Genomic DNA, 23,527 nt, shown 5'->3' with positions numbered 1-23,527 from the left:
GGAGGCGGCCTCCTCCGCGGGCACTTCCCGTTTGCTCGGCCACGGGGGCTTGCCGTTGCTAAGGGGACGGGCAACGCCAGGCGCGGCGCGGGCCAGCCGCGCTTCACCAGTGCCTGGCGGTGGCCATGGACAGCATTAGCAGTCACTCCACCGCCTCAGTGCTGGCTGAGCTCTGCTGGGACGATGGCTACGCCGTCCCCGTTGCCAACACGGAGAACAGGGCCCTGGAGAACGAAGTGAGAGCGGGCCTGAGGCCGGGGGAGGGAAGAGGCATTCACCTCCAGCCAGCAGCTCCAGAGTGCTGCTCCCACCGCACCGGCCTCTCGGCTGAAGGGGGTAGCGACGCCCTGTCCCTGTCTTCCCGCCTCGGGGCGCGGGGCGGCACGGAACCCTCCCCACCACTGCCGGGGTGCGGGGCCCGGGGAGGAGGGAGGGAGGGAGGGAGGGAGGGGGGGGGGCGAGTTAAAGCCCATGAGCTCTGCGAAGGGAACGGGGGGCGATGAGCTAGTCTTAGAACGTGGGACCCGCGTGCCTGCAGACCGTGTGCCGCGGGACCCTGTCCTGTCTTCGGCGAGGGGCAGCGTTCTGAGCGTCCCGCCCGCCCTCATGAGGCTGGCGAGGGCCTGTGGAGCCAGGAATGCAGCTTTCCTTAGCAGAGCCGGGCATGTTCTGAAATCCCGCATTTCACAGCGTTGGGGGAACCTAGTGCACAGTTCTTATGTTTTGAGATTAGTAATTGTAATGACTATTTTTAAGTAGATGCAGGTAACCAGCACTCAACTAAAAATATTTGACAATTCTAACCCTTAAATAGCTACAGAAGATGCAAAAAGAAAAGCTAAACCTGCAAAATGAGTTGACCAACTTTGAAGAACGTATAGGAGCAATGACATCCCACTTGAAAAATGTGAGACAAGAGTTCAGCCTCACTCAGGTAAATTGCTACCTGTAGCAGATGCATTTTATCAGGCAGACTTGTAACCTGAGTATCTTTATATGCTGGTTTCCCTATGTATTTTGCCAGCCTTATTAGAGCTTTGTCAGGCCTTTATTCCAGACTCCTAAAGGAAACAAACTGTATATCTCAATGCTATTACTTGATGGTCATTAAAAGGACCATCCAAGATCAAATGCACCTAGAAGAAAGCTAAGAAGGATACATTTTAGAATTTGTTTATGAACGGGAATTTTTGTAGATGCTAAGAAAACAATTGATGAAAGAAAATGAAACATCAGTGTAAGGGGACAAAATAGATTTAGAATGTTTATAATGGTCAAGACTTAACTGTGAAGTATTAGTGAAGGCTTAATTTGTGGACATGAAAAATGAAGTCACATAAAGTCTAGTCTTACACTGAGTTAATTGGCCAAAATGGGTGATTTAGGGAATTTTATTTGTTGTGGGTTTTTTTTAATATATATATATACTTTTTGTTTATTGTGAAATTATAACTGTATTATTCTCTAGTCTCTTTACAAAGCCAGAGAGAATGAGATTGAAACTGAAAATCACTTTAAAGCCCTTGCTGAGAGAGAACATGGACGTCTCAAAAGTGAGATTAAACGACTGGAAGATGAGATAGTTTCCTTAAGAGTAAAGAAAAACAGTCATGAAGTAAGGTTTTAAAGTTTTGCAAGATAACACCAGTATTGAAATTAGATTTTATAATTTGTCCTCACTTGCACTTACAGAAATAATGTAACTCAAGTATTGCTAATTATAATTAAAAGCTATAAACAATAATAAATGATCTAGGTGTGCTTTTCCTTACATAGGCAAGTAGAGTAACACTGACTAACTCCATGCATAGACTGGTCAAGACTTAGCAAATATGAGCTAGGTATTGAAAGACTTCTGGTTTTGGTGTTCTAAATGCCAGATACACAGCCACACATCTATATTGTTAAGACTCGCAGGTATTTTCTTTATGGTTTAGAAAAGGCATTTTTGATGGCAAATCATCTTTGCATAAAATAAACTTGGGGCATGATTTCAGCATAAAAAAATTGCTTTAGGCAAACTACAAAAAAGTAATTCTATTGAATTACAGTTGCTTTTCTGTTTAATGGAACTGTTCCATTTCCTTTCCATGAATAATTTGTGTTTATTTTTTTATTTGCTGGCTATCTTCTCATTATGTCTCTTCTCATTATGTCTGTTTGTAATCTCCAGTCTCTCAGAATGGGTAGCAGGATTAAGATATCCTTGTATACAGCTGGATCCTGATTCTACAAATTTGTGTCAGGAAGTCTCTTCAGAGTCATGTGGGGCCACCTGTAAATTCATATGCAGGGTAAAGGATCTAAGAACTGAGGCTTAGTTTGTGAGGGAGAAATTTTTACTCTATGATGCCTCAGATCAGTTCATTATGTGGAATAAATATCTCACATATATGTATATCTTGCCAGAGGCTGACTTTCTTGTTTAAAATTATTTGCATTTTAAGTTTGTGGTAACTTACTGTCTTCTTTTTTTTTTAAGACCCAAATGTCTATTTGCTAATAGACATCCCCAAGTATAATACACATTTAACAAAAAAAGAAAAAGCTAGCAATACTGTTGACAAGATGTGTGTAAACTTTTTACAGTACCTTGAGCTGTTTGTTTCAGTTACTATTCAAAGAATATTAGATATTTAATATTAAATCCTTTTCTCCAATTTTATTAGAATACTATAAATAAAACCACTAAGAAGTTGGAAAACTTGAAACAACAGATGAACTGTGATGAGGAAGTTCTGGAGAACTGGATAAAGGAATCAAATCGTAAAGATAATGATGCCATCACAATCCAGAAGTATGCACAAAAAGATGAAGGGAAACTAGGAGTAAGTAGCAATGACAGTGATTTTCAGAAACAAGAGAAAGAACCATTTTAGTATTTGCAGACCTTGTTACGTTATCTAGTCTAGTAAGATTGAGACAAGATTTTGTACAACAGCGCTTTTAAACTGGTTTCCGCTTAGCTCAACAGGGCAATTCTATAGGAGGCTCATTTTAGAGGTCAAAGAGAACAAGTTTTATAAAAGATGGAAGGCATAATTAAAGGCATTAATTTGTTCATCTGGGTAAAATTAAAGGGGTTTTTGTTTGTTTGTTTTGTTTTATGAAAAAATGCGCAAATAAATAATAAAGTGTGAAAACAGTGCTACTGAATTGGTCATTAAAATGCATGCCAAACATGAGCAGATAATGTAGCTTTTCCCATTTGAAATGAACTTGTTAATGTTATTGAGAGCAAAGTACACCTACTTCAGTAAATCTACCTGGAATAAGGAAAAATGGTATCAATAGATACTCCACTCACAATTTCAGACTTTATATGGGTCAGTGCTCAAGTATATTTTTAATTTCGAGATAGGTAGGTAACCCGGGTTAATATTCTTTTGAGTCTTTACGTATAGGGAGGAGAACTTTTATTTTTACTAATTAAGTACTGAATTCCAAATCTTTAGCTTACACATACAGTTTCACTGATGCCATTTACATTAGCAAGTGGCACAACATAGGAAGAAGAGTAAAGCAAAACAGCTGATGCAGAGATTGCCACATACACATTTACACACAGTGTAGGGTTACTTTGGCCTTGCTGCTGTCTGATCCTCAAAAATGTAGGAGGCTAGATTCTCAGGTGTTTGTTCTCTAAAATACAATAAACTGATGCCTCAATATTCATCCCAAACTGTACTAGAGCCTTAAAAATTTATAAGTTGTTATATATTTGTTTTCAAATACATAAACTAGATGCTCTTAAGGTCCTTTCCAACCCTAAACATTCTATGAATTTATGATTATATTTTCATTTCCTTTTATTTTAGGCATTAATTCTTCAAGTAGACAAGTTGACCATGCAAGCAAATCAGAAGCGCAAAGCTCTTGATAATGAACTTACAGAAACCATAACAGCACAGGTTAGCGCTTAATGTTCTTGAAGATACCTTGTTACACATGAAATGTTTAACATCAGAAATAATGGGGGTGCTTTCTTATAAACAGATAGAGCTTGACAAGACAGCTGAAGATTTTCGCAGAGTTCATCAAGAAAGGCAAGAAGTCATCAGGCAGTGGGAGAATGCAATACAACAGATGCAAAAAAGAGATCAACAGATTGATCACTGTGCTTTGGTAAAACTGCTGTCACTGATTCCTATCTGTGTATCAGCCTGCTTTTGTGTCTATGATATTGTTAAGACTTTTGCTCTTCACACATAAACTGGTTGGTTGTTTTAGATGTTCAGTGGTTTCTTTGTGTCTACCTCTATTGTATCGAGGTGTTCCAAAGTTCAGGTATTACTGAAATATATTCAAAATTTATTTTGAAAGCAGTATCTCTCAGTGTAAGTAACGGTGCTCTGCTCAATACTATGCAAGCTTTAATTTTTTTATCTCAAGGTTGTTGGAAAATGCAATGCATGCCATTATCATCTTTGATTTAAGAAGCAACAAGATGGAATGCTGTTTGTAGAGATTAAGGACAGTCAGCTGCAAGAGGGGGATTCTTTGTCTGGGCTGCAATATTAGAAAGAAAACAGAATGCTTGGAATGGAAGGAATTGGCATTTCTAACTCTGTGAACAAATGCCTGACTAACATTTATGTCAAAATTATGGTAAATAATCACGTTGAGGTTAAAAATTGGTCCTTGCATACATTCTGCAAATGGGGAGAAGCAACACCACTCTTCTAAGCAAAAAAAGATCTTATTTGGATCTTTTAGTTAGTATGAATTAGTTTTGATTTCTAAAATATATAGTCTTCATTGGTTTTGTCAGTACCTTGTGCACAGATGGTACAATGGCAAGAGGTACAAATGAAGTATATTTTGTTCTGGATTTGTCAAGAGAAGTGTGAGCTCCTCTGAAAGTTCTGCTGGGCAATAGGACAGATGGACCAGAAAAAGCCTAAAGGATCAGTGCAGAGGAAAAAAATATATTAATATGGGTTCGAAAGTAACAATGGCTTTTTTTTTTGAAGACGGAAAAATTATAACCAAATTTACAAGAAGAGTCTACTTAAATCTTTTGCTTCGCTAGTATGATATTTTTCTTCTTAAAAAAGATCAGCTTTAAGTTGCTCATGTGGGTATTACATATACCTTGAACAGAATCAGAATGGTTTAAACATGAATTAAGATATAATGCTAAAGAAATGTAATAGTAGAAAATGAGAAGCCAGAATAAATGCTACCAAGCAGAAAATATAACTGCCTAATTTAGCAGAAATATTTTGGATTCCATAGTATTTCAGATCAGAAGACTTCTGCAAAGAACAAATGGCAAACAGATAGTAAATAAAACCCCAAACAAACAAACAGCACTTCCCAACAGAAAAGCCCCAGCTCTGGCCAAACTTCTGTACATTAGTAGTCCACAGAATACTCCTACTGATGCTTTTGTGAACAGTTTTGGTGTGGGTTTTTTTTGTTTGTTTTGTTTTGTTTTTTTTACATAATAACTACATTATGATTTGCCCAGTAGCTGATTTTTGACTTAACCTTTCATAGTACACAGTTCTCACTGAGCTGTAAATCTGTCAGCTAACCTAAGTGTCACTACTGTTGCTAATTTTGCGGAGCTTGTTGGGGTTTTTTTCCCTACTCAATGAAAAATAATTTTTATTTCATACAAGTTTATAGTGTTAGGGCTTCTTGAAATTATGGGACTATTTTGGAACTTTCCAGTCCAAGCCACTTGTAGTATTTTGTGTTGTGATGTATTAGTAGAATGATGTAATTTAAGAATGATGTGATAACTGGGCTGTCTCATGCAAAGAGTAGTCTTCATATCAATCTTCTGGTTGTATCCTTTATTAACGTTTTACATCTTAACTAAGGCAACAAATCTGAAATGTTTTTATCCTGATAGCTAATAGCAGAGATAAAACAGGAGATCAGAAAAAAAGAAATGGTGCTGAAAGAAAAGACTGCCTTTTTGGTAAATGAAACCCTTAATAATATGGAATATGAAAAGAAAATTTCTTCTGCTGAACGGGAAGCTACCAGCCTCCGACATGAGTATCAAACTCAGGATACTTACAGGGTTAAGCTGCAGGATGAGGTAAGGATAACCAAACTGTTCACAAAACCAGACTGAAACTGTAACTTTCGACAAGATGGAGGAAATACAGGAATAGGGTTTGCTTTTCTCTGGTTTTAGACTTGACCCTTAATAATTCAACAAAATGCTTGCACTTCTCAGTTTAGTCATGATTATTGGAGTCTGAACCCTCAACTTAATCCTTTCATTGATAGTGGTGAAGAGATTAGCTTGTATTCTCTGCTGTATTGGTATAGAATGCATGAATATTCTCTTAAATGGGGTAACTCTTAAATACTAAAGATGGATGTGTGTCTTGCCTTTAGCATACATAGACTGCAGTATTGTATAAGGATGAGAGAAACCTTTTCTGGATACTAAACAATTCCTATACAGTCCTCTCAAAAGTGAGTGTTGATGGCCCTTGTAGACAAGTTAAAATTATTGGTGGAAAAAAAAAAAACCAAACATTTTCACATGGCTTTCTAATCAAGAGGCAGTAGGATAGGGCTGCCCTGTGAACAAGATATACTTGATGTTGTCCATATGTTGTTGCTTATATTTAACCTGCACTTAAAGCTAGAACTGAGCTGCAATGCTTAATTGCTTAAATTAGAAGTAACTGCTTAAAATAGAAGTATTTCTAAGAAGTAATTCAAGTTTCATGGCTCTGTTGAGAAGGGATATGCTTGTATTGCCTGAGTAAGTTTTCTCTTAACAAGAAAAGCAAGATTGGCAATTAACAGACAAACAACACACCCTACCTACCCCCCCCCGCATCTTTAACTTTGAATAGCTCTTTCTGTAGCAGGTGGTTCATAAAATGATATCCTAATGAAATTGTAGCTAGCTCAAACAAGGTGTGTGGGCTGCTAGATTACCCTCTAATTCATGCAAACTTGAGGCTTCACAGAATTGGTAGGTTTTCATCTTCCAAATGTGAGATTTTTGCTTGAAGTTTTTTTCCACAATCAATACTATCTAATGTGATAATGAGAACAGACTCCTGTTATTAGGTGTTAAAACATTTGTGGCATGCAAGTGAGAAACAAGGAAAGAAACAGACTTGCAGTTCAGCTGACAATTTATGACCTTCCAATTTCTCATGCTGGTACAGAGGGAGACCTGCTAGATATACTTGATCAGGTTTCTTCATCTGTGAAAGTGAAAACAATTACAATGTTAAGTGATACTATAAAGATGAATGAGCTACTGATTGTAAAGTATTCGTATCCTGTTCAATGAGCGCATGCTGTAATGTATTTTTTACCAAATTAAATGTCTGTGTATGTCACAGTGTTCCATTATCTTAATCAAAATAATGATACGTGCCCAATAAGGTTTGAATTAGTAGCATTGATTAGATATAGAAGTTATTCCATATTAACAAACAACTTCTCAAAGTCAGATGTGCTCTATAAAACCACGGTGCCACTTATGCAGATGCTGCTAAACAAGAATTGCAGCCCACAGCACCTTCATAATTCATTCTATATTCTTAATATTTTGTGCTAGTATTCAGATTGTGCAACTTAGTCTTTTGAGTTTACTAGCTGTGCCTATTTACAGCACCTCAAAATTAGCAGCACTTCTCATTTGGAAAACACTGTTAAAAGGGAATACTTTTCAATAAATAGGTCCCTTACAAGTTTAAATATCCTAATGTGTACCAAAGTACGTAAGAGCTTGATTGCTCCCTTTTGTAATTTATTAGCTGAATACTTTGAAATCCACTGTGGACAAAACTGCTTCTGATCTGGAGTCTTTGAGAACACAAATAACCAATCTGAAGAAAGAAATTCAAAAAAAACAAGCCAGGTAAGAAGCAGACCTTTAAAAATATAATTTGTAAGGGTTAGCACTATAATCAAATCCTTGAGCTAGCAGAGAACCTTAAATCATGTTGATGATTAAAGCCTCCAACTTTTTGGTTACTTCAAGTCCTGCATAGTTTCTGGCAATACTCCTGGTTGTCCTTGCTATTAAAAGGTGTAGAAAAAATCTGTTAGGGCCTTGGTTACCACTGATTCCTGTTCAGCCTACTTTATTAGGTAACTGCTCAGCAATGTATGCTGCTTGATTTTGTCAGTGTGTATATGCTATGTACATTGAACTTGATAAACCATGTAATTTTCTTTAGATTGAGCTTTCTTAATGAAAAAAATGCAAGTCTTTCCAATAAACTGAAGCTTGTGAGTGAGGAGACACTCAGTTCAGAAGACAAAGCTTTGAGGATGGAAGAAATACTAAAGGAAGAAGAAAAAGTTGTCAAGGTAAAATGTTTTTCCTGGTTTCTGCAAATGAGAATTCATTTGAATTTGCAAGCTCTATCTAGAACAAACAATTTGGATTAAAATGAAATGTAAGTATTAATATGACGTGTAGCTATTTCATCAAACGATGAGCTAATGTGCATGTAGTCACCGTCCTTGGAAGTGTTCACAAGCTGTGTAGATGAGGCCCTCTGTGCCATGGGCTAGTGGTGGCCTTGGCAGTGCTGGGGTAAGGGTTGGGCTGGATGATCTTAAAGGTCTTTTCCAACCTGTTTTATTCTATGATTCTATGTAGATACATCGGTATCTCTGCCAGGAGCACTCTGGAGCAAAATAAGTGATCCTAGTAATTCAGAAGACTGTGTCCCCACATATGAACACAGGATACCGAGCTGTCACTGTACAAATCAGATATAAACCCAATATTCTGACTACATCAGTGTACCTCTGACATCAACTAAAAGCGACTTACAACTTCTTGTCCTGATTGACATAAAAGTTACTTACTGGAATGTGGCAAATTTTGCTATATAGTAATATCTTCTGCTTTGAAACAATATTAAAAAAATCAAAATTTTTGTATTTTGCTTGGCTCTTTCTGGGAGTTCATGTCTCTAAGCATTCTGTTTTATGGACTGCTGAGGAGCAATGGTCCTTGCGTTTCTATGAGTTTCCTGTCAATAAGGTTATTAAGGTTGAGAATATTCTCAGGATGACTTTTCAGTAACCTTACCACTGAAAACTTCTTGGCTTCAGTAAAATACCACCAAAATTTATTAACCTGCAAAGAGCTATGATATTTGCAAACCAGGATGCAAAAGACTTTTTTTCTTTTATTTTTTTCTTTTAAATCTTTTAAGCAGATTTGGCTGCCTAGTCCCATCTTTGCTACTTGAATTCTACTACATGATACTCCGATCCATCTAATTTATTGTGGACTATTAAATTACTCACTTTAGATTTTATTTTCATATGAATAAAGATTTTGATCTGGGAAGTGGCACGTACAGCTGTAATACGGTGACTTTTTAACATATGTAATAATACTTTTTTTAATTCAAAACCCACTTCTTATGTCACAAATTAAGTATAGGAATAAAAATATCCTAATTCATCATCATCTGATGAACTGCAAAGGGCTTTTGAATAAATGCAATATTGTAATGCAATCATCTGAAACTCCCTGCATTTCCAAAAATTTTTCTACTGGTTTTGTTACTTTGCTACTAATTCTCCTAAAATATTTTACTTTTTACATTTTTATTTATTTTTTTTTTAAACACTATGCTGGACAACTTAGTATCAGATATGCTAAAACATTTTTTTTTATTACTGTAGAATGCCCACGTTAAACTAGTGTGACAGCAGGTCCTCCCATGCAAGTGACAACAAAGCTGTATCTGTGCATACCACTGTATGTTCTTCACCCCTCTCCCCCACCTTGTTCTGGTTTTCCTATAACATCTATGTGAAATAATCCCTTGCAATAGATTGCTATTTTTCAAACTTTTTCACTTGACAAGCATTACCTGTACATTTTAAGTACACTTACAGAAACTAGAGAGGGGATGTCTTTCCTTTACAGTTTCTTAAATTACAGGCCTTACTTTACTGGTTTTGATTTTCAGATAATTTGAAAATAAGTTGTAATGATATAACAAAATAGATTGAAAATGAAAACCTTACTTGCTTCTCCTTAAGACTGTTACGAGGGTGGCTAAACCATTAGCAGTTTCTTTACTTGTGTCTGTGGCAGATAACCTAAGATGACATTGAGCTTGGCAGCTCCACAGCTTCAGGGTAATATTTTAACTAGGATGAACTGTTCCAGAACAATGTCTGAAATGTATTACTCAGAATCATGCCTTCTATCACCATTAGACACACATGGCTATTTGCTGCATCTATTAATTTACTGTGAAGAGATATTTACAGGAACAATGTGTATGAAATGTCACCGTTTTGCACTTTAGTTCTGTGATACTTCCCCTTCTTCAATCTCTGCCAAAACAATGTTGAACAGTGAAGCTTACTGAGTATCTTATCTCTAGTACATGAATTTAGATATGCAAGAAAGACAATTAAATGAAGGTTTATGATTCAGTTTTAGTATACAAATTAATCAGTCACTAGCTTCTCAAAAACAGCTCAGAATTGGGCACATGCATAAAAACAGTTTACTTCTGAAATTAAATTCATGTGTTCAGGCATGATCCAAAGCCCACTGACAGTAGTATTAAATGCTACAGGCTGTAATGATTTCATATTAAACTCGCACCTGCTTTTTACTTCCTGAGTTTTGGATTTGGAATTAGAATGCGATTATGAACTCTTAGAGGAGGAGTTATCTTTTGCTGTTACTAAAGCCAGCAAGATGGTTCACAAATAGATTGCACAATGCATACATACAAAATCAAGATTAAGCACAATTTTAATCTATGTAAACCAGTGAATTTTAAGGTGTTTTGCTTTATTAATTTAAATGTGCATTTTCAAACTCTACCAGACTTCAGCAAAATGTAAATGAGACTTTCAAAACAGGATTGTGATGCCACATCACTTGTCTTAGAGATGTGCCTTACAGGAGACTAGCATGCTGAACGGTTTGAGCTCTGGAAGGTCTTCAGTTATTTGCAGGAAGGAGTGAAAGGAAGGGGGGGAAGAGGAAAGTTGCCTTCTTTGCTAGGGTTATAAAAAGAAAATAATCTCCATTTACTTGGTTTTCAATACCTTTCAGGTTACCTGAAATGTTCATCATTCTCTCACTGCAACAGACCCTACTAAAACATTATTGACTGATTCAGATGTTAATGACAACTTACCTCTGAGAATAAGGAAGTGATTTTAAAATGTGTAATTAATTAAAAAAAGAATATTTCCACTTAGATAAACACACATATATACATACATACGCACTCATATACACAGAGTTATGTTTTAATAAACCATTGAAAGCTTTGTATTGCATTTTTCCAAATATTCATGTATACTTGTAGTAGTAAGGAGGGGTTTTTTTGAAAGGAGGGCAGAGTTTACTTTTCTGAATAGCTGAAAAGAATAGCATTCTGTAACAGGGAGGAAAAAAAAAAAAAAGTTATGCAATAGTAGGGAAAGATCCAAGTGAAAAAACAAATAAGGTTATTTTCTCTGTAAGTCTAAGACTTTTCTGGTCAACTATTTTGAAGATCTTCCATTTTCATGTTAATGGATATAGTACTGAAATTCTTAAATCTATTAAACAAGATTAATAACAGCAAGTAATTCCTCAGAAATTACTTTTGATGTGATTAAGTACTTTCTACAATCTAATGATTAATTTGTCACCAGGAAAAAGACAAAGAAATAAACCAGTTAAAAGATCTGCTTTTCAAGAAGACTCAAGAGTTTAAGGGGCATAAGGATAAGGAGAAGTGTGTTCTAGCAGAAATTGAAGCAAGTCGGTCATCACTTAAAAAACTTAAGAGCCAACTGCACAGACTTGATGCAGATGCATTAAACCAACAAGAAATAATATATAACCAGGTAAAATGTTAACATATTTTCATGCTATGATTTTTTTCTTTGGTCTAATGAGAATAAGTTGGTTGAGCTCTGTAGTGTCTGTCAATATCTTGGCATTTTGGAAAAGATATGCAATATAATTTGAAGTCTGCTTTTATTTCTGTCTCTAGATGTATGGATATGGAAATAACTGAAACTTGCTACAGTACTGCCTATGTTATGTGCTTCTATTTCTTTATTTTTTGAATCTGCTGCTTTTCCTACTAATTTCTCAAATCAGCTCCTTACTTTGATCCTTCTGAATCACAGACACCTCAGGGTACGTTTTTAAAGCAATACAAGAGGTACATGCCAAAATCCTGTTATTTCCTAATTGGATTTTGTGCATATTTCCTATGCACGACTTTGAAAATTTGCTCTTTTATCTCAGCATCCACTGGTAACAGCAAGATGGCAACTCTACTATAAGCTTCCCTTCAGCAGACTGTGCTGAGTGTGCTTTGTTACTCTCCTAGAAGATTACTCCTGAACCATCACTGCACATCAGTCACCTAAGAATGTTTTGCTAAGAAGGTCTATAAGCCATAAATTATTATAGAAACAATAGCCTAATTGGGTGACTGTCTTAAAGCCAATATTTTGATCCAACTTTATATCCAGTGTTTTAGCTTTGCAGGAAGGCTATAACTGCTTATCTCACACTATTAATTCTCTTAAAAATTATTTTAACAGGATTTTTATATTCAGCAAGTACAGAGGCGGCTGTCACGGTTAGAAGGGGAGCTTAATACAGATGAAAAACAAGTTTTGGAAGCAAAAGTTGCTGAACTTAAGAAAATTTTAGAAGAAAAGAAAAACACATATGATGTTTTACATGTACAGTACAAGAAACTTAAGGTAACTTCCTTAAAACATCAGGTTGATTGTGTAACATCTAGAAACCTCAGTGAATTAAGCAGTTTGGGTCTTTTAATTAATAACTTGTTATTAGATTAAAAGATATCTGAACTTAGTTTTCCACACAATGGTTACACAATGTTTCCTATACCTTCCAGAAAAATAGCTCATTACTGCACAACTGAGACACCTTAGCATGAAGACAAGCATTGAAATATTGACAGCAAGCTTAGCATTTCAAGATGTGACTGACTGCTTGCATGTGTCTTGAGTTTGTTAGGACCATGTAGAAATAGGAGGATGTTATGCTGTGATGTTACTATTTACTTTCATTTTTTTTCATAAAATGATAAGTATATTGCATTTAAAATTGTACAAAGCAACATTACTGAATTGAAGAAATAGTCTTTGAGTTACATGATCCCATCCTGACATGTAATTCAGAAACATTATTTTTCTGTCTTTATTTCCATGTGAGAATTTTACATGTACATGCGTGTGCTCTGGTTTTACATTATCCAGTGACCATTATTAATTCTCTAAAAATGCACTTAGCTCTCTTACTTCCCTTTCCTCCCTCCCTGCCTTGCCTCCCTCCCTCCCTTACTTTTCTGCATTTCTTCTGTAGCCAGTTTGTAATTTATTTTTATAAGGAATGTATTTTTTTATCAGCTACACTTTGCCACATTTAGAAACCTCTTTTCGAAGAGAAACCATACCAAGATAAAAATCAGGTTTTTAAAAAACTACTTATAGGTAAGTCCTTGAAGATGAGATCCATGCAATAACAACATTTAATGTTGGGCAGCTAATGCCCATGCTTCAGTTTTCATAAGATGCAAAATATGAGCAATATAATCAAATACTGAAACACACCTCTGGAGTATTATGAAAGTCAAATGGTTTTGAAGATGAACTATGAATATCAAAGTCATAGTCAGACATACCAGGAGTTTGTTTAGTTTTTTTTATCCAGACCAAAGTACATGATTATATTAGAATTGCCCCATTGGTTGAAAGATCTGTATTGTATAAATAACAATTACTACGCTCCAAATAAAACAAGCAATGACATTAATATTGCAACAGCACTTAGCACGAAGACTGCAATGCTCTAGTCAGCAGCATATGGACACAAGGAGATGATAGTTCCTGGTTCCAGGACTTAAAAAAATATTTCATTTAAAATTAACTAGCGGCTTTTGGTGCAACCTGCATTTACTGTAATAAATTAAACATAATTTACTTGGAAACAGAATGATGTCCATTTCCTCAAGAGAGCAGTGGATAAGACAGGAGAAGAAGCAAGCAGTATGATGAGCAAGATAAATGACCTAAATCTTTTCAATGACAGATCAGATCAGGAGTTAAAAAAAGCTAAAGCCATCAAGCAGGTACAGTATTACTTTGCAACTTATACAGGACACATTTTTGCAAAACACACAAACTCGTGACTTGATCTGCAGGCTGTTCTCTGCCTCCCACAGTGTTACATCATGATCTCTGTAAGAACCCTCTTTGTAGTTTTTTAACTTGCACATTCATTTCTAAACTTTGAATCATTTTTCTCACTATTATCTTCCTAAGCCAAGTGTTGCTTCCTCTCTGTATGCAGCATAGTTTTTGTTTGGGTTGTAAATTTTATCACACATTACATATGTCACAATATCCAGTGGTGTGTTCTGTTTTGGTTTTGTTGTTGTTGGTTTTGGTTTGGTTGCTGTTTTGTTGTTTGTTTGTTTTGGTTGGGTTTGTTTTGTTTTTTTTTTTGAGAAACAATTGCCTTTAAAGTAGAAAATATTCAAGGATGCCTTTACCTAGCACTGAATTTTAATTCTTAATCTGTGATGCCAACTAATAAATTTGGCTTGGGTTTGTTATTAAATTGCGAGGGTTTTTTCCAAGAGATTGTTTGGATCTGTCTATATTCCAATCTAAGGAATTAGAAAGAAAATGGAAGTCCTTCTCCACATATTTTGATAAACATAAAAGCTCAGTCCCAATCCTCGAATTACTTCATATTTATTCTGCAATAGGCTCTGGTCTTACTAAATGGAGCACTAAAGTAGTAGAAAAATAGAGGGTCTAAGTAGCAGGGGTAAGAGTTTTGCTATCAGCTGAACTGGTGTACTTGCTCCTCAATGAAAACTCTCTTTCCCTAACCCAGAACTTTTCTTGGGGATAAAATTCAGGGGAACAAAACAAAGCTAATGGCATAGAAGATCTTGGAGGGAAAAAAAAAATGGTAGAATTTGGGATTCTTAAGAGACTTAAAAAAATTATTTCAAGTGTTTGTATGCTAATGGAGTTCACCACTGGCTGCTTTTCATAAGCTTTGGTATATATACATTTTCTTATGTAACAACACAACTTGTAGACCTACAGGATCTAGAATGGATTCCATAACAGGTTCAAGTGAGAGATTAACTGCTTCAGAAAGTTCTTTGCAAGTTCTACTGAATTTCTTTGAAATCACCTAAACTGAAAGTAAGTTGTAGACGGAAAGGTCTAAAAACCCAAAACTGAGTCTGAATTAGAAAGTCTGATGAATTCATATAAAACCATCTTACCCCCTATTGCACTCACCATGTAAACTGACAGAAAATGAGAAAGTGAGAATATTTCTAAATGCAAAGCAAAACGACTCTTACAGTTGTATATATATTAAAGATAAAATAATGGATGCCTTTTAAAAAAATTATTAACTGTTAGAAATCTTAATTAAAAATTTTGAATCCTTTATGGCATTTATTAGGAGATGATGGTTGAAGATAATCTCTTAAAGCTGGAATTGAACCGTCTTCAAGATATTCTGTGTAATAAGTCAGAGAAAGTTCTAACACTGGAAAAACAAAAACTGGAGCTAAAGAAAGCCATAGCAGAAAGAACTGAGGAAATTAAGATTCATAAGGCAATGATGGATTCTCAGATGAGACTTGTGGATCAGGAACGGCAACGCATAAGGTAATTATTCTCACGTAAATTTAACTTGTAATTTTTCTTGAATACTTTTCATATGGGGACTTACTGAAAAAAATTTTACCCAATTTCACCAATGGAAGAAATTGAAGATGAAATAAATCTTGCTCAGTTACTGAGACAGTTGAGGCTAATAAGAGATTCTGTCTCTGAAATCCAGCTTTAACCAGTTAGTGAACAAGAGATTACTGTTTATTCTGTTAGTGAAGATCCTTTACAGTACTGAGAGGAAACCTCACCTGCAGATATCTTTTTAAAGTAAATGTCATATGTGTGTGACCATTTTTTTCTTAAATAATTGGGATATGCGCAATCATGTCTGGAGGTACGACAAAGTATCTCAAACAGAAAAGTTGATTTTTAAAGAGGGTTTATTCCCAACTGCTTAATAAAATTGTAATTTCTTTGACTTACGCAGTAAGTCTTTTTGTTTTGGGTGGTTTGGGGATTTGATTTGTTTCTTCCTTGTAACAAATGTGCTCTCTCCCTTATGTGTTTTGTATAACAAAATTAAATGTTGTGACTCATGTATGTACCCTCTTGTAATGCAACCACATATGAAATAACTTTTCCCTTCTGTAACAATCAGTTCAAAGTATCTGGCACAGTTTTAGCTCCGAAATCCCAGTATCTCTATCCAACCAAAAATCAGCACGTCAGCAGCTGAACTGCTGAAATCTGGCAGGCTTTTTATTCATCCCTCTGCTAACCCCACCCCACACAACAGGAAATTAGAGTGATTTAGTGTGACTGAAGCTTAACTGCTCAGCAAGAGTGCAGAGTGTGTGGTGCTTTTTCCTTTGATAATTACACAGCTAATTGATACTTCCATGTAATTTGATTTGGGGTTGTTGCCTACTGTTGCTTATGCTCATCTAATAGCAGCAATATTAAGATAACATCAGCAGGGGGCAGCTTGTGCAGCTGTAGGTTTAGATGCCAAACCTCTAAAAATTTTCGAGCAGGGCTGTGGCACAGCCTCCCAGGATGCAGTGATATGAAAATAAATTTGACTTTGCTCAGAACTGCAACAGAAGTGCGAGTAACCAGAAAAACGGATGACTGTACCTGGGAGAACACAGCAACAAGAGCCAGGAGCAGCACAACTGCTGCCCTGCTTGCCTCCTGGTATGTGGGCAGGCTGCTGGAATTTAAATTGTGGTAAGAACTGTCCACAAAACACTACTAGGCAAACAATTTCTCAACCCATTTAACTTTTTTTCTTCCTGAAAACAAATCAGTGCTGAATTTCAAGATCGCCTAAATAAAATTTATAAACTAAGATGCAGATACGAAGTTCTTACTATTGTTATGACGCCACCTGAAGGAGAAGAGGAGAAAAGTCAAACCTACTATGTAATTAAGGTATTTTATTAATGTAATTCATTATCATTCAAGCATTTAAGCTATAGATTTCCTTTGGCTATAGATTTCCTTTGTTACAAAGACAACCTCCTTGCCTACTGCTTACTTTCACTCTGGTTTTTGTTATCTGACACTGTTATTTAAATGATACAGCAATTTCACATGAGTCTCCGTGGAGCCCTAATTTTGAGTAGTTTGAAAATTTTCATTTCGGTGATCATTAATTTACATTAGGACACAAGAAGTACTGGGCATGTGGTTATCCAGTATAAACTGAAAACAAGTTTACCACTGTCTCACATTTAAATTATTCTATGCTTCAGATTTAGTTTCAGCTATTTATTATACTATATGGTATTTCTACCTTGAAGAATGTCAGCTTTCCTCTTTTACTTCTCACTTATGCATACTTAGGCTTTCCACTAGGGAAAAAAGTCTTTATCCATAATGCTATACTCCAGTTCTGGAATGAGAATATATTATTTTTGATCTTCACAAATTCTCTGATTTCCTCTTAAAGCAAAATGCTTCTAGCTGTGGTCTTGGCTGTGAAATTGATCCTTTTCTCATTCTTAAGTGTTAAATTTCATAATGATGGTATTTGTGCTATTGTGAGATGCAGCACAGCATAAGACCCTCTTTAAAACCCTTGTGGTCACTGGGGGTGTACATCCTCCACAGCTTTGGAGGTTTTTCACCCTATCAGATTTTTTGAGGGGTTACAGAAAATACTTCCCGTCCCCAACTGGGTGTGTTTCTTCAACCTCTCTGATCAGATGAGGACTTTCAAGTGAGTAATTCCCAGAAAAACTGGATGACTTAACACTCGCTCAGTGGTTTTCTGTAGCATACAATCCCAACTCTTGGATTTTGTGGGCAGAGGAAACAGATGTGAAGCACGTGATGCAGTTCACATCAGCAGTGCAAACCATGGAAACCGCTTTGTACACCATGCGGATACTGCTAATCAGGACCTTATGAGCTTAGACAGGGAGGCAGATACCTGTAATGAAATGCATATGGATGAAATACCTCAAAGAACTCCCAGTGCTGTGAATAACTACTCCTTCCAATTACCTAGTAACTCAAATCTCAGGTCAAGACTGACAACAAAGCCCCATATCTAACTTGGATTGTTTCCCTAATATTGCAGGTATTTTTTTTTCTGTATAATTATCCTCATATTTTCAATATGTGTGCAGTCACCTAAAATATCAGTTTTATTTTCAGGCTGCACAGGAAAAGGAAGCACTGCAACGTGAAGGTGATGATTTAGATGCAAAAATCTGCAAAGCTGAGAAAGAAATTGTAGCTCTGGAAAACACTTTGTGCATACTTAATAACTGCAACAGCAAATACCGAAACTCTTTCAAGGAAGTCAGTGAGACAAGTATGTAAAGCATAAATTGATATTTGCTTTGTGAGTTACAGGCAATGGTACATAGTAGGGAAATTCCATGGCGCAAAAGAATGAATCATAGAGAGACTAAACTGATAGTAGCAAAAGGGAGTATAATTCACACACTACTGTGAAGAGTTCAGAAGAATAAGCACAGAAGAAAGTGCAAGCAAGGTGTGATTAACTAATATTTACATTCTTCTATCCAATTTATGTGAAAATCTAAGCCTGTATAAATTTTGTTGAATAGTGGAATTGTGGAACAGTCAGAAGAGACAAAGCACAACAATGACTACAGGTAGGGTGGGGCAAGTCATTACTTGGGAGAAGTGCCTGCTTGAAACACGCAGGTCTAGTGGATAAAACTTTGCATAGCACAAAAGGCACTACTTTCTCTGTAGTGCTGCATCACACACAGCTAATTCAAATTACAGAAGCAGGACAAGCTGTGCCACTGCTTGCCTTTCTGTAGCAGACTGAGCCAGCCTGTGCACAGAACTGTACCCAGAGTAATTATACTGACAGTTTAGGTATGTGTGCTCTATCTAGCAATGAAGACTGATCCCTTAGCTGCATTATCACTGCCTCTGGTTTTTCACAGGGAAGGGTGTGGAAAAAACAGTAACCCGTCATGTGGGAAAATCAGAACAGAAAAACTTAAACTGCATCATTTTAGTGTAGTGTTCAGCAGGTTTTAAAATATGGACTACCTAACTACAAGTTTTTGCATATTGGAAAATCCTCAGAAGTCTTAAAAATATCCTCATCTGTTGTTTTTGTGCCACTTAGAATTCATAATCTTGCTGTCAGTGGAACTTCCTTTGTTTAGTGTGTAAAAAGCATGAGAAATTACATAAACTTAATTCTTGAGAATGCTTCTTTAACTTTTGTGCCCTCTGCTGGCTCTAGAAACATCAGTTCTTAAATCATTCTCATGAAGCCAGTTACTTTTTCACAATGATTTGGAATTAGCAGTAGAGTATTTAAAAAAACCTTAAACGTCAAGGTTTCTGCAATACTATCAACACTAACATAGTAATGTTCAGTGATGCAGTTACTTTAGAGTGTATCTTAATTTAAAGTGAAATACAACTGTATACACAGCTTGTTCAACAATAATATTGCCTTGTTGCTTGGAATCACAGGTGAGGAATATGAGGAAAAATTGAAACTAGAGGAGGAGAAAAGGGCTGCTGATGAAAAACACAGATACAAACGAAGACAGATCAAGGAACTTAAGGAAAAACTCCAGGTAAAATACAAGTAGAAGTTCCAGTTAGACAAGGCTGCAGCATGTAGCTAAATCCATGCAAGCCATCCTATTGAAACAACAGGATATTGTTGTTTATATTCTATGCTCTGTATGAATGGATACGATTTTTTAAGAAGGTTCTACCTCTCCCTTCAAAAACAAAGTGCTTATTTAATCACAACGTAACTTAAGACTTTTTATTCACACACAGCTGGAAGTTGCAAAATCCCAGATAAATGCTGATAGTGTTCTGTTCTGGCATCCAAGAAAGCAGTTGTATTTTTGTGTAGCACACACCACTATATTGCATCATCCTGTCAAGTACTGCAGAGATTCAAATCCACACACCTTGTGTCCTCTGGCATCCATGTCCCAGGATTTTTCTAGGAGAACACATTCTGGTTTATTAGCATTTAAGGTGCTTCAGTTTAAAGAGAATTAATTTAGCTTCGGAAAAGCTAGCTGGCTCTTAACTTAGAAGGCCGAGCATTAGATTCAGGTAAAGGATAGCTTGTGCTCCAGCTCCACATAAAGCACTTACTCTTGGCTCCCCTTGTTATCAAAAAGCCCACTTGTCCTTTAAAAAAGAACAACACTTAACTCTGATATGTGACATTTTAGTTACAATTTTTTAAGGCACATGAAATTAAAGGCACCTTGCAATATCCCACATGGTTATTCTAACGTCAGTCTTCTCTCTACTTCCTGAATCAGTGGCTGCGCATCAACATTCTTATTGCTTATTATACCACCATAGGACATACACCTTACTTAAGAAATAACATCTCTTAAAAAGAAGGACACATCTTCAGCAGGGAATAAGTCTTAGGATATAATGAGGTGTGTTAAGACATAACTTTTGCTTTTTTCCTTTATTTTATATTACTTTATTATTTCCTTTCCCCTCTCCCTTTTTTTCTTTTCTTTTTTTTTAAAAGCACAGAGCTGTTCTTTTGGAGTGGATGTTATTCATTCATGGTAAGGTGGTACTGTGTGATTCTTTAAAGATATGTAAATTCCCTGGTAGTCTCTTTATCCAAGTATTTATCCACTGAAGTCTGACAGGCAGAAATTTTTGAGTTATCCTTAGTACTAACTGCTTGGGCTACATTTAGAAACAAGTAGTGTAAGGTCTGGTATCAGTACAAGGTAATACAAAAAGTGAGAGGGTATGACACTGCTTTATAAACTCAAACTACTGTTCAAATGAATTTGCAGACCATGGAGAAAAGTTTTGATATGGTACTGAAGCAGGAGGCCCTCTTCCAGGAGCAAAAGAAGGAAAAACAAGCTCTTGTTTTGCAACTGAACAAAGACATAGAAGAACAGAAGCCAAAACTTGAAAGGGTTATAAAACAGGTTTGTATAGTCATTAATGACAGCTTCTGACTTTATATTGATAGACGTAAGTACAGTTAAACCCACAGAATTTAAACTTGGGCTTCTGAAAAAGCGTTGCATTTTCATAATAGCAAAACTTTAAAAATATTTGTTAAAAGTGTTCCAGGCTATCCAGGGAAATTCAGTCGCAGAAGAAAACTAAAACGGAAACACAGGACGAAAAAGACATTGATCTTCGTGAACTGAAAAGCTTCAACAGAACCATCGACAAATTGCTAGCCAGCGTTCTAGAAGCAAATCCTGATTTAACCATGCCCTTTCAAATATACTTCCAGCAGGTGAGCTTTCCTGTTAACTGACACCAAGATCTTCAGTGATAGCTCTACTGAACTGATGACGAATGTCTTTCAAGGGCAACTCTCTGGTGTCCTCAACATAAAAAGGACATGGAACTGTTGGAACAAGTCCAGAGAAGGGCCACGAGGATGATCAGGGGACTGGAGCACCTCCCGTATGAAGACAGGCTGAGGAAGTTGGGGCTGTTCAGCCTGGAGAAGAGAAGGCTGCGTGGAGACCACATAGCAGCCTTCCAGTATCTGAAGGGGCCCTATAGGGGTGCTGGAGAGGGACCCTTCATTAGGGACTGTAGTGATAGCACAAGGGGTAACGGGTTAAAACTTAAACAGGGGAAGTTTAGATTGGATATAAGAAGGAAATTATTTCCTGTTAGGGTGGTGAGGCACTGGAATAGGTTGCCCAGGGCGGTTGTGAATGCTCCATCTCTGGCAGTGTTCAAGGCCAGGTTGGACGAGGCCTTGGGTGATATGATTTAGCGTCAGGTGTCCCTGCCCACAGCAGGGGGGTTGTAACTAGATGATCTTAAAGTCCTTTCCAACCCTAATTATTCTATGATTCTAACTCTTAAAGTCAACAATAAACTATATTTAACAGTAAAACAGGAGAAAGTGCTCATCTCCTTATAACATCTCTTCAAATGAGAAAGATTATAAACCCTGCTGGTATACCCATGCTTACCATACAACCATTATGTCAACTATTTTTCTTTTTTTTCTTTCCTAATTTTCTAGTCCAATTTAGAGCTTCCTGCAATTGCTTCTGCTGGTGGTAGTCAAGGTTCTCAATCACCATTCTCACAAAGCTCGCTAGCTTCTCTCCGGTAAGTGCCAGCAATGGGGTTTCTGTTTGGGTTTTCATGTAAGTTCAAGTTTAAACCAGCTGAACTAGTGTCTAAATGACAGAATTCCCCACTCCTTAAGACCTTCTCAATTTTCTACTTTCTGAGCACTCTATAAAAACTTTCTCCTTATTTTTCTAGCACACAGTTTACTTCAGCATCCACCAGTTTAAAACAGTAATTACAGAATAATTACATTTACTTTTGCTAACTGTGCTCTAATTAAAAAATTGTTTCACATGATAAAAGCACAAGTTTGAGCTCCAGCCACATTCTGCACTTTCTAGTGTAAGCTCCTTTTCCTAGTTAAATAGCAAAGATGGATACATATGCTTTTACCAATACCATTTTCCCCTATTCAACATCTATGCAAATAACAGTGCATGTAACATGCTGAATTGGTTATGATCGAACATTCTCACAGGGTACTTAAGCAATTAGTGCTGATGTCTACTAAGATTCTTGGTTGGGGATCTTGCCTGGAGTAAACACTGCTGTTGGGCGGCTTTGTTGTAAGTTACCATTAGAAGCTCTATTTGAGATGTGGGGATTTCTGGACACTGATGAGTAAATGTTTGTGTTTCAGATCCTCCAGAAGCACAAGTTCAGGCACTAGTCAGACTTCATCTCTCAAAGTCATAGATCTGTGCTTGCCTATTGACTCTTCTGCAGAAGCAGCTGCTGTTGGTACCCAGCCATCCAGCAGAGCTAGCACCTCTGATATTTGTAAAGGCAAAAGAAAGTCTTAAGTAACCTTTTGAAGGTCGTAGTAAAGGCTTCAGACTACTTAAGGCTTCTTAATTGATTAATCTGTAACTTAACTTTTCTATGACTGTATACTAGCAATCTTAGCATTAATTTCTATCAGAAATATATGTTTTATCTTTATTCTACAGTATGTAATAATCTAGGAGAAATGTTAAGCATATGTTTTATATAATAAATTAACCTTTACATTACTCTCTCATTTTGCTGTTTGAGAACTAAAGAACTTTAAAACCCTCCAAGATGCCTTTTCATCCTTACAATGAAAAGGAGTTACATTAAAGCCATCAATTTTTGTACACTAGTATGTTCACTGCTGTCAAAATAGTTTTATATTACAACAACCCAGAAAAGAAACTGTATGCTTCAAGCTAAGACATGACATGACTATGTCAAGGTTGATCTTAACTAAGCTATGTTAGTATTTCAGAACTGTACTTTTTCTATTAAAAAAATTACAGAGTACCTTTTCTGCAACTGACCTATAACTACGGCATTACTTGGAAAACTCTCCGTTGAAGTACAG

General features: G+C 36.5%; 2 protein-coding genes across 9 annotated transcripts in view; one reads left to right on the top strand and one right to left on the bottom strand.

Annotated features, from left to right (window-relative positions):
- Positions 1 to 23,195, top strand: CCDC39 (coiled-coil domain 39 molecular ruler complex subunit). Of its 6 annotated transcripts, XM_062602926.1 has the most exons (20): positions 1 to 236; positions 815 to 934; positions 1,469 to 1,615; positions 2,670 to 2,828; positions 3,819 to 3,911; positions 3,997 to 4,125; positions 5,864 to 6,055; positions 7,749 to 7,852; positions 8,175 to 8,307; positions 11,635 to 11,829; positions 12,541 to 12,705; positions 13,962 to 14,099; positions 15,461 to 15,669; positions 16,926 to 17,049; positions 18,280 to 18,439; positions 19,594 to 19,700; positions 20,919 to 21,059; positions 21,200 to 21,379; positions 22,130 to 22,218; positions 22,823 to 23,195. In XM_062602926.1, exons 1-20 carry the CDS (start codon positions 126 to 128, stop codon positions 22,983 to 22,985), a joined length of 2,859 nt encoding a protein of 952 aa, XP_062458910.1. In that variant the 5' UTR covers positions 1 to 125; the 3' UTR covers positions 22,986 to 23,195. The 6 variants fall into 6 exon arrangements, 5 of the variants coding, with proteins under 5 accessions (XP_062458910.1, XP_062458911.1, XP_062458912.1 ...); XM_062602927.1 differs by lacking the exon at positions 13,962 to 14,099; XM_062602928.1 differs by lacking the exon at positions 21,200 to 21,379.
- Positions 1 to 23,527, bottom strand: part of TTC14 (tetratricopeptide repeat domain 14) — a 38,873-nt gene that overhangs the window by 5,280 nt on the left and 10,066 nt on the right. Inside the window, exon 13 of one of the 3 annotated variants that reach the window (XM_062602934.1) lies at positions 19,794 to 20,277. The exons of the other annotated variants lie outside the window; for them this stretch is intronic. Within the exon in view, the coding sequence (XP_062458918.1) occupies positions 20,159 to 20,277 (119 nt within the window). The 3' untranslated portion in view covers positions 19,794 to 20,158. Of the gene's footprint in view, positions 1 to 19,793; positions 20,278 to 23,527 lie in introns of those variants that run through there. 3 annotated transcript variants of the gene reach the window in all.

Source organism: Pezoporus occidentalis, unplaced genomic scaffold (assembly GCF_034315485.1).
Source record: "Pezoporus occidentalis ecotype Australia unplaced genomic scaffold, CSIRO_AGI_Poc_V1 ctg8, whole genome shotgun sequence".
Classification (NCBI taxonomy): domain Eukaryota; kingdom Metazoa; phylum Chordata; class Aves; order Psittaciformes; family Psittacidae; genus Pezoporus; species Pezoporus occidentalis.
This window is presented reverse-complemented; position numbering and strand designations above follow the sequence as displayed.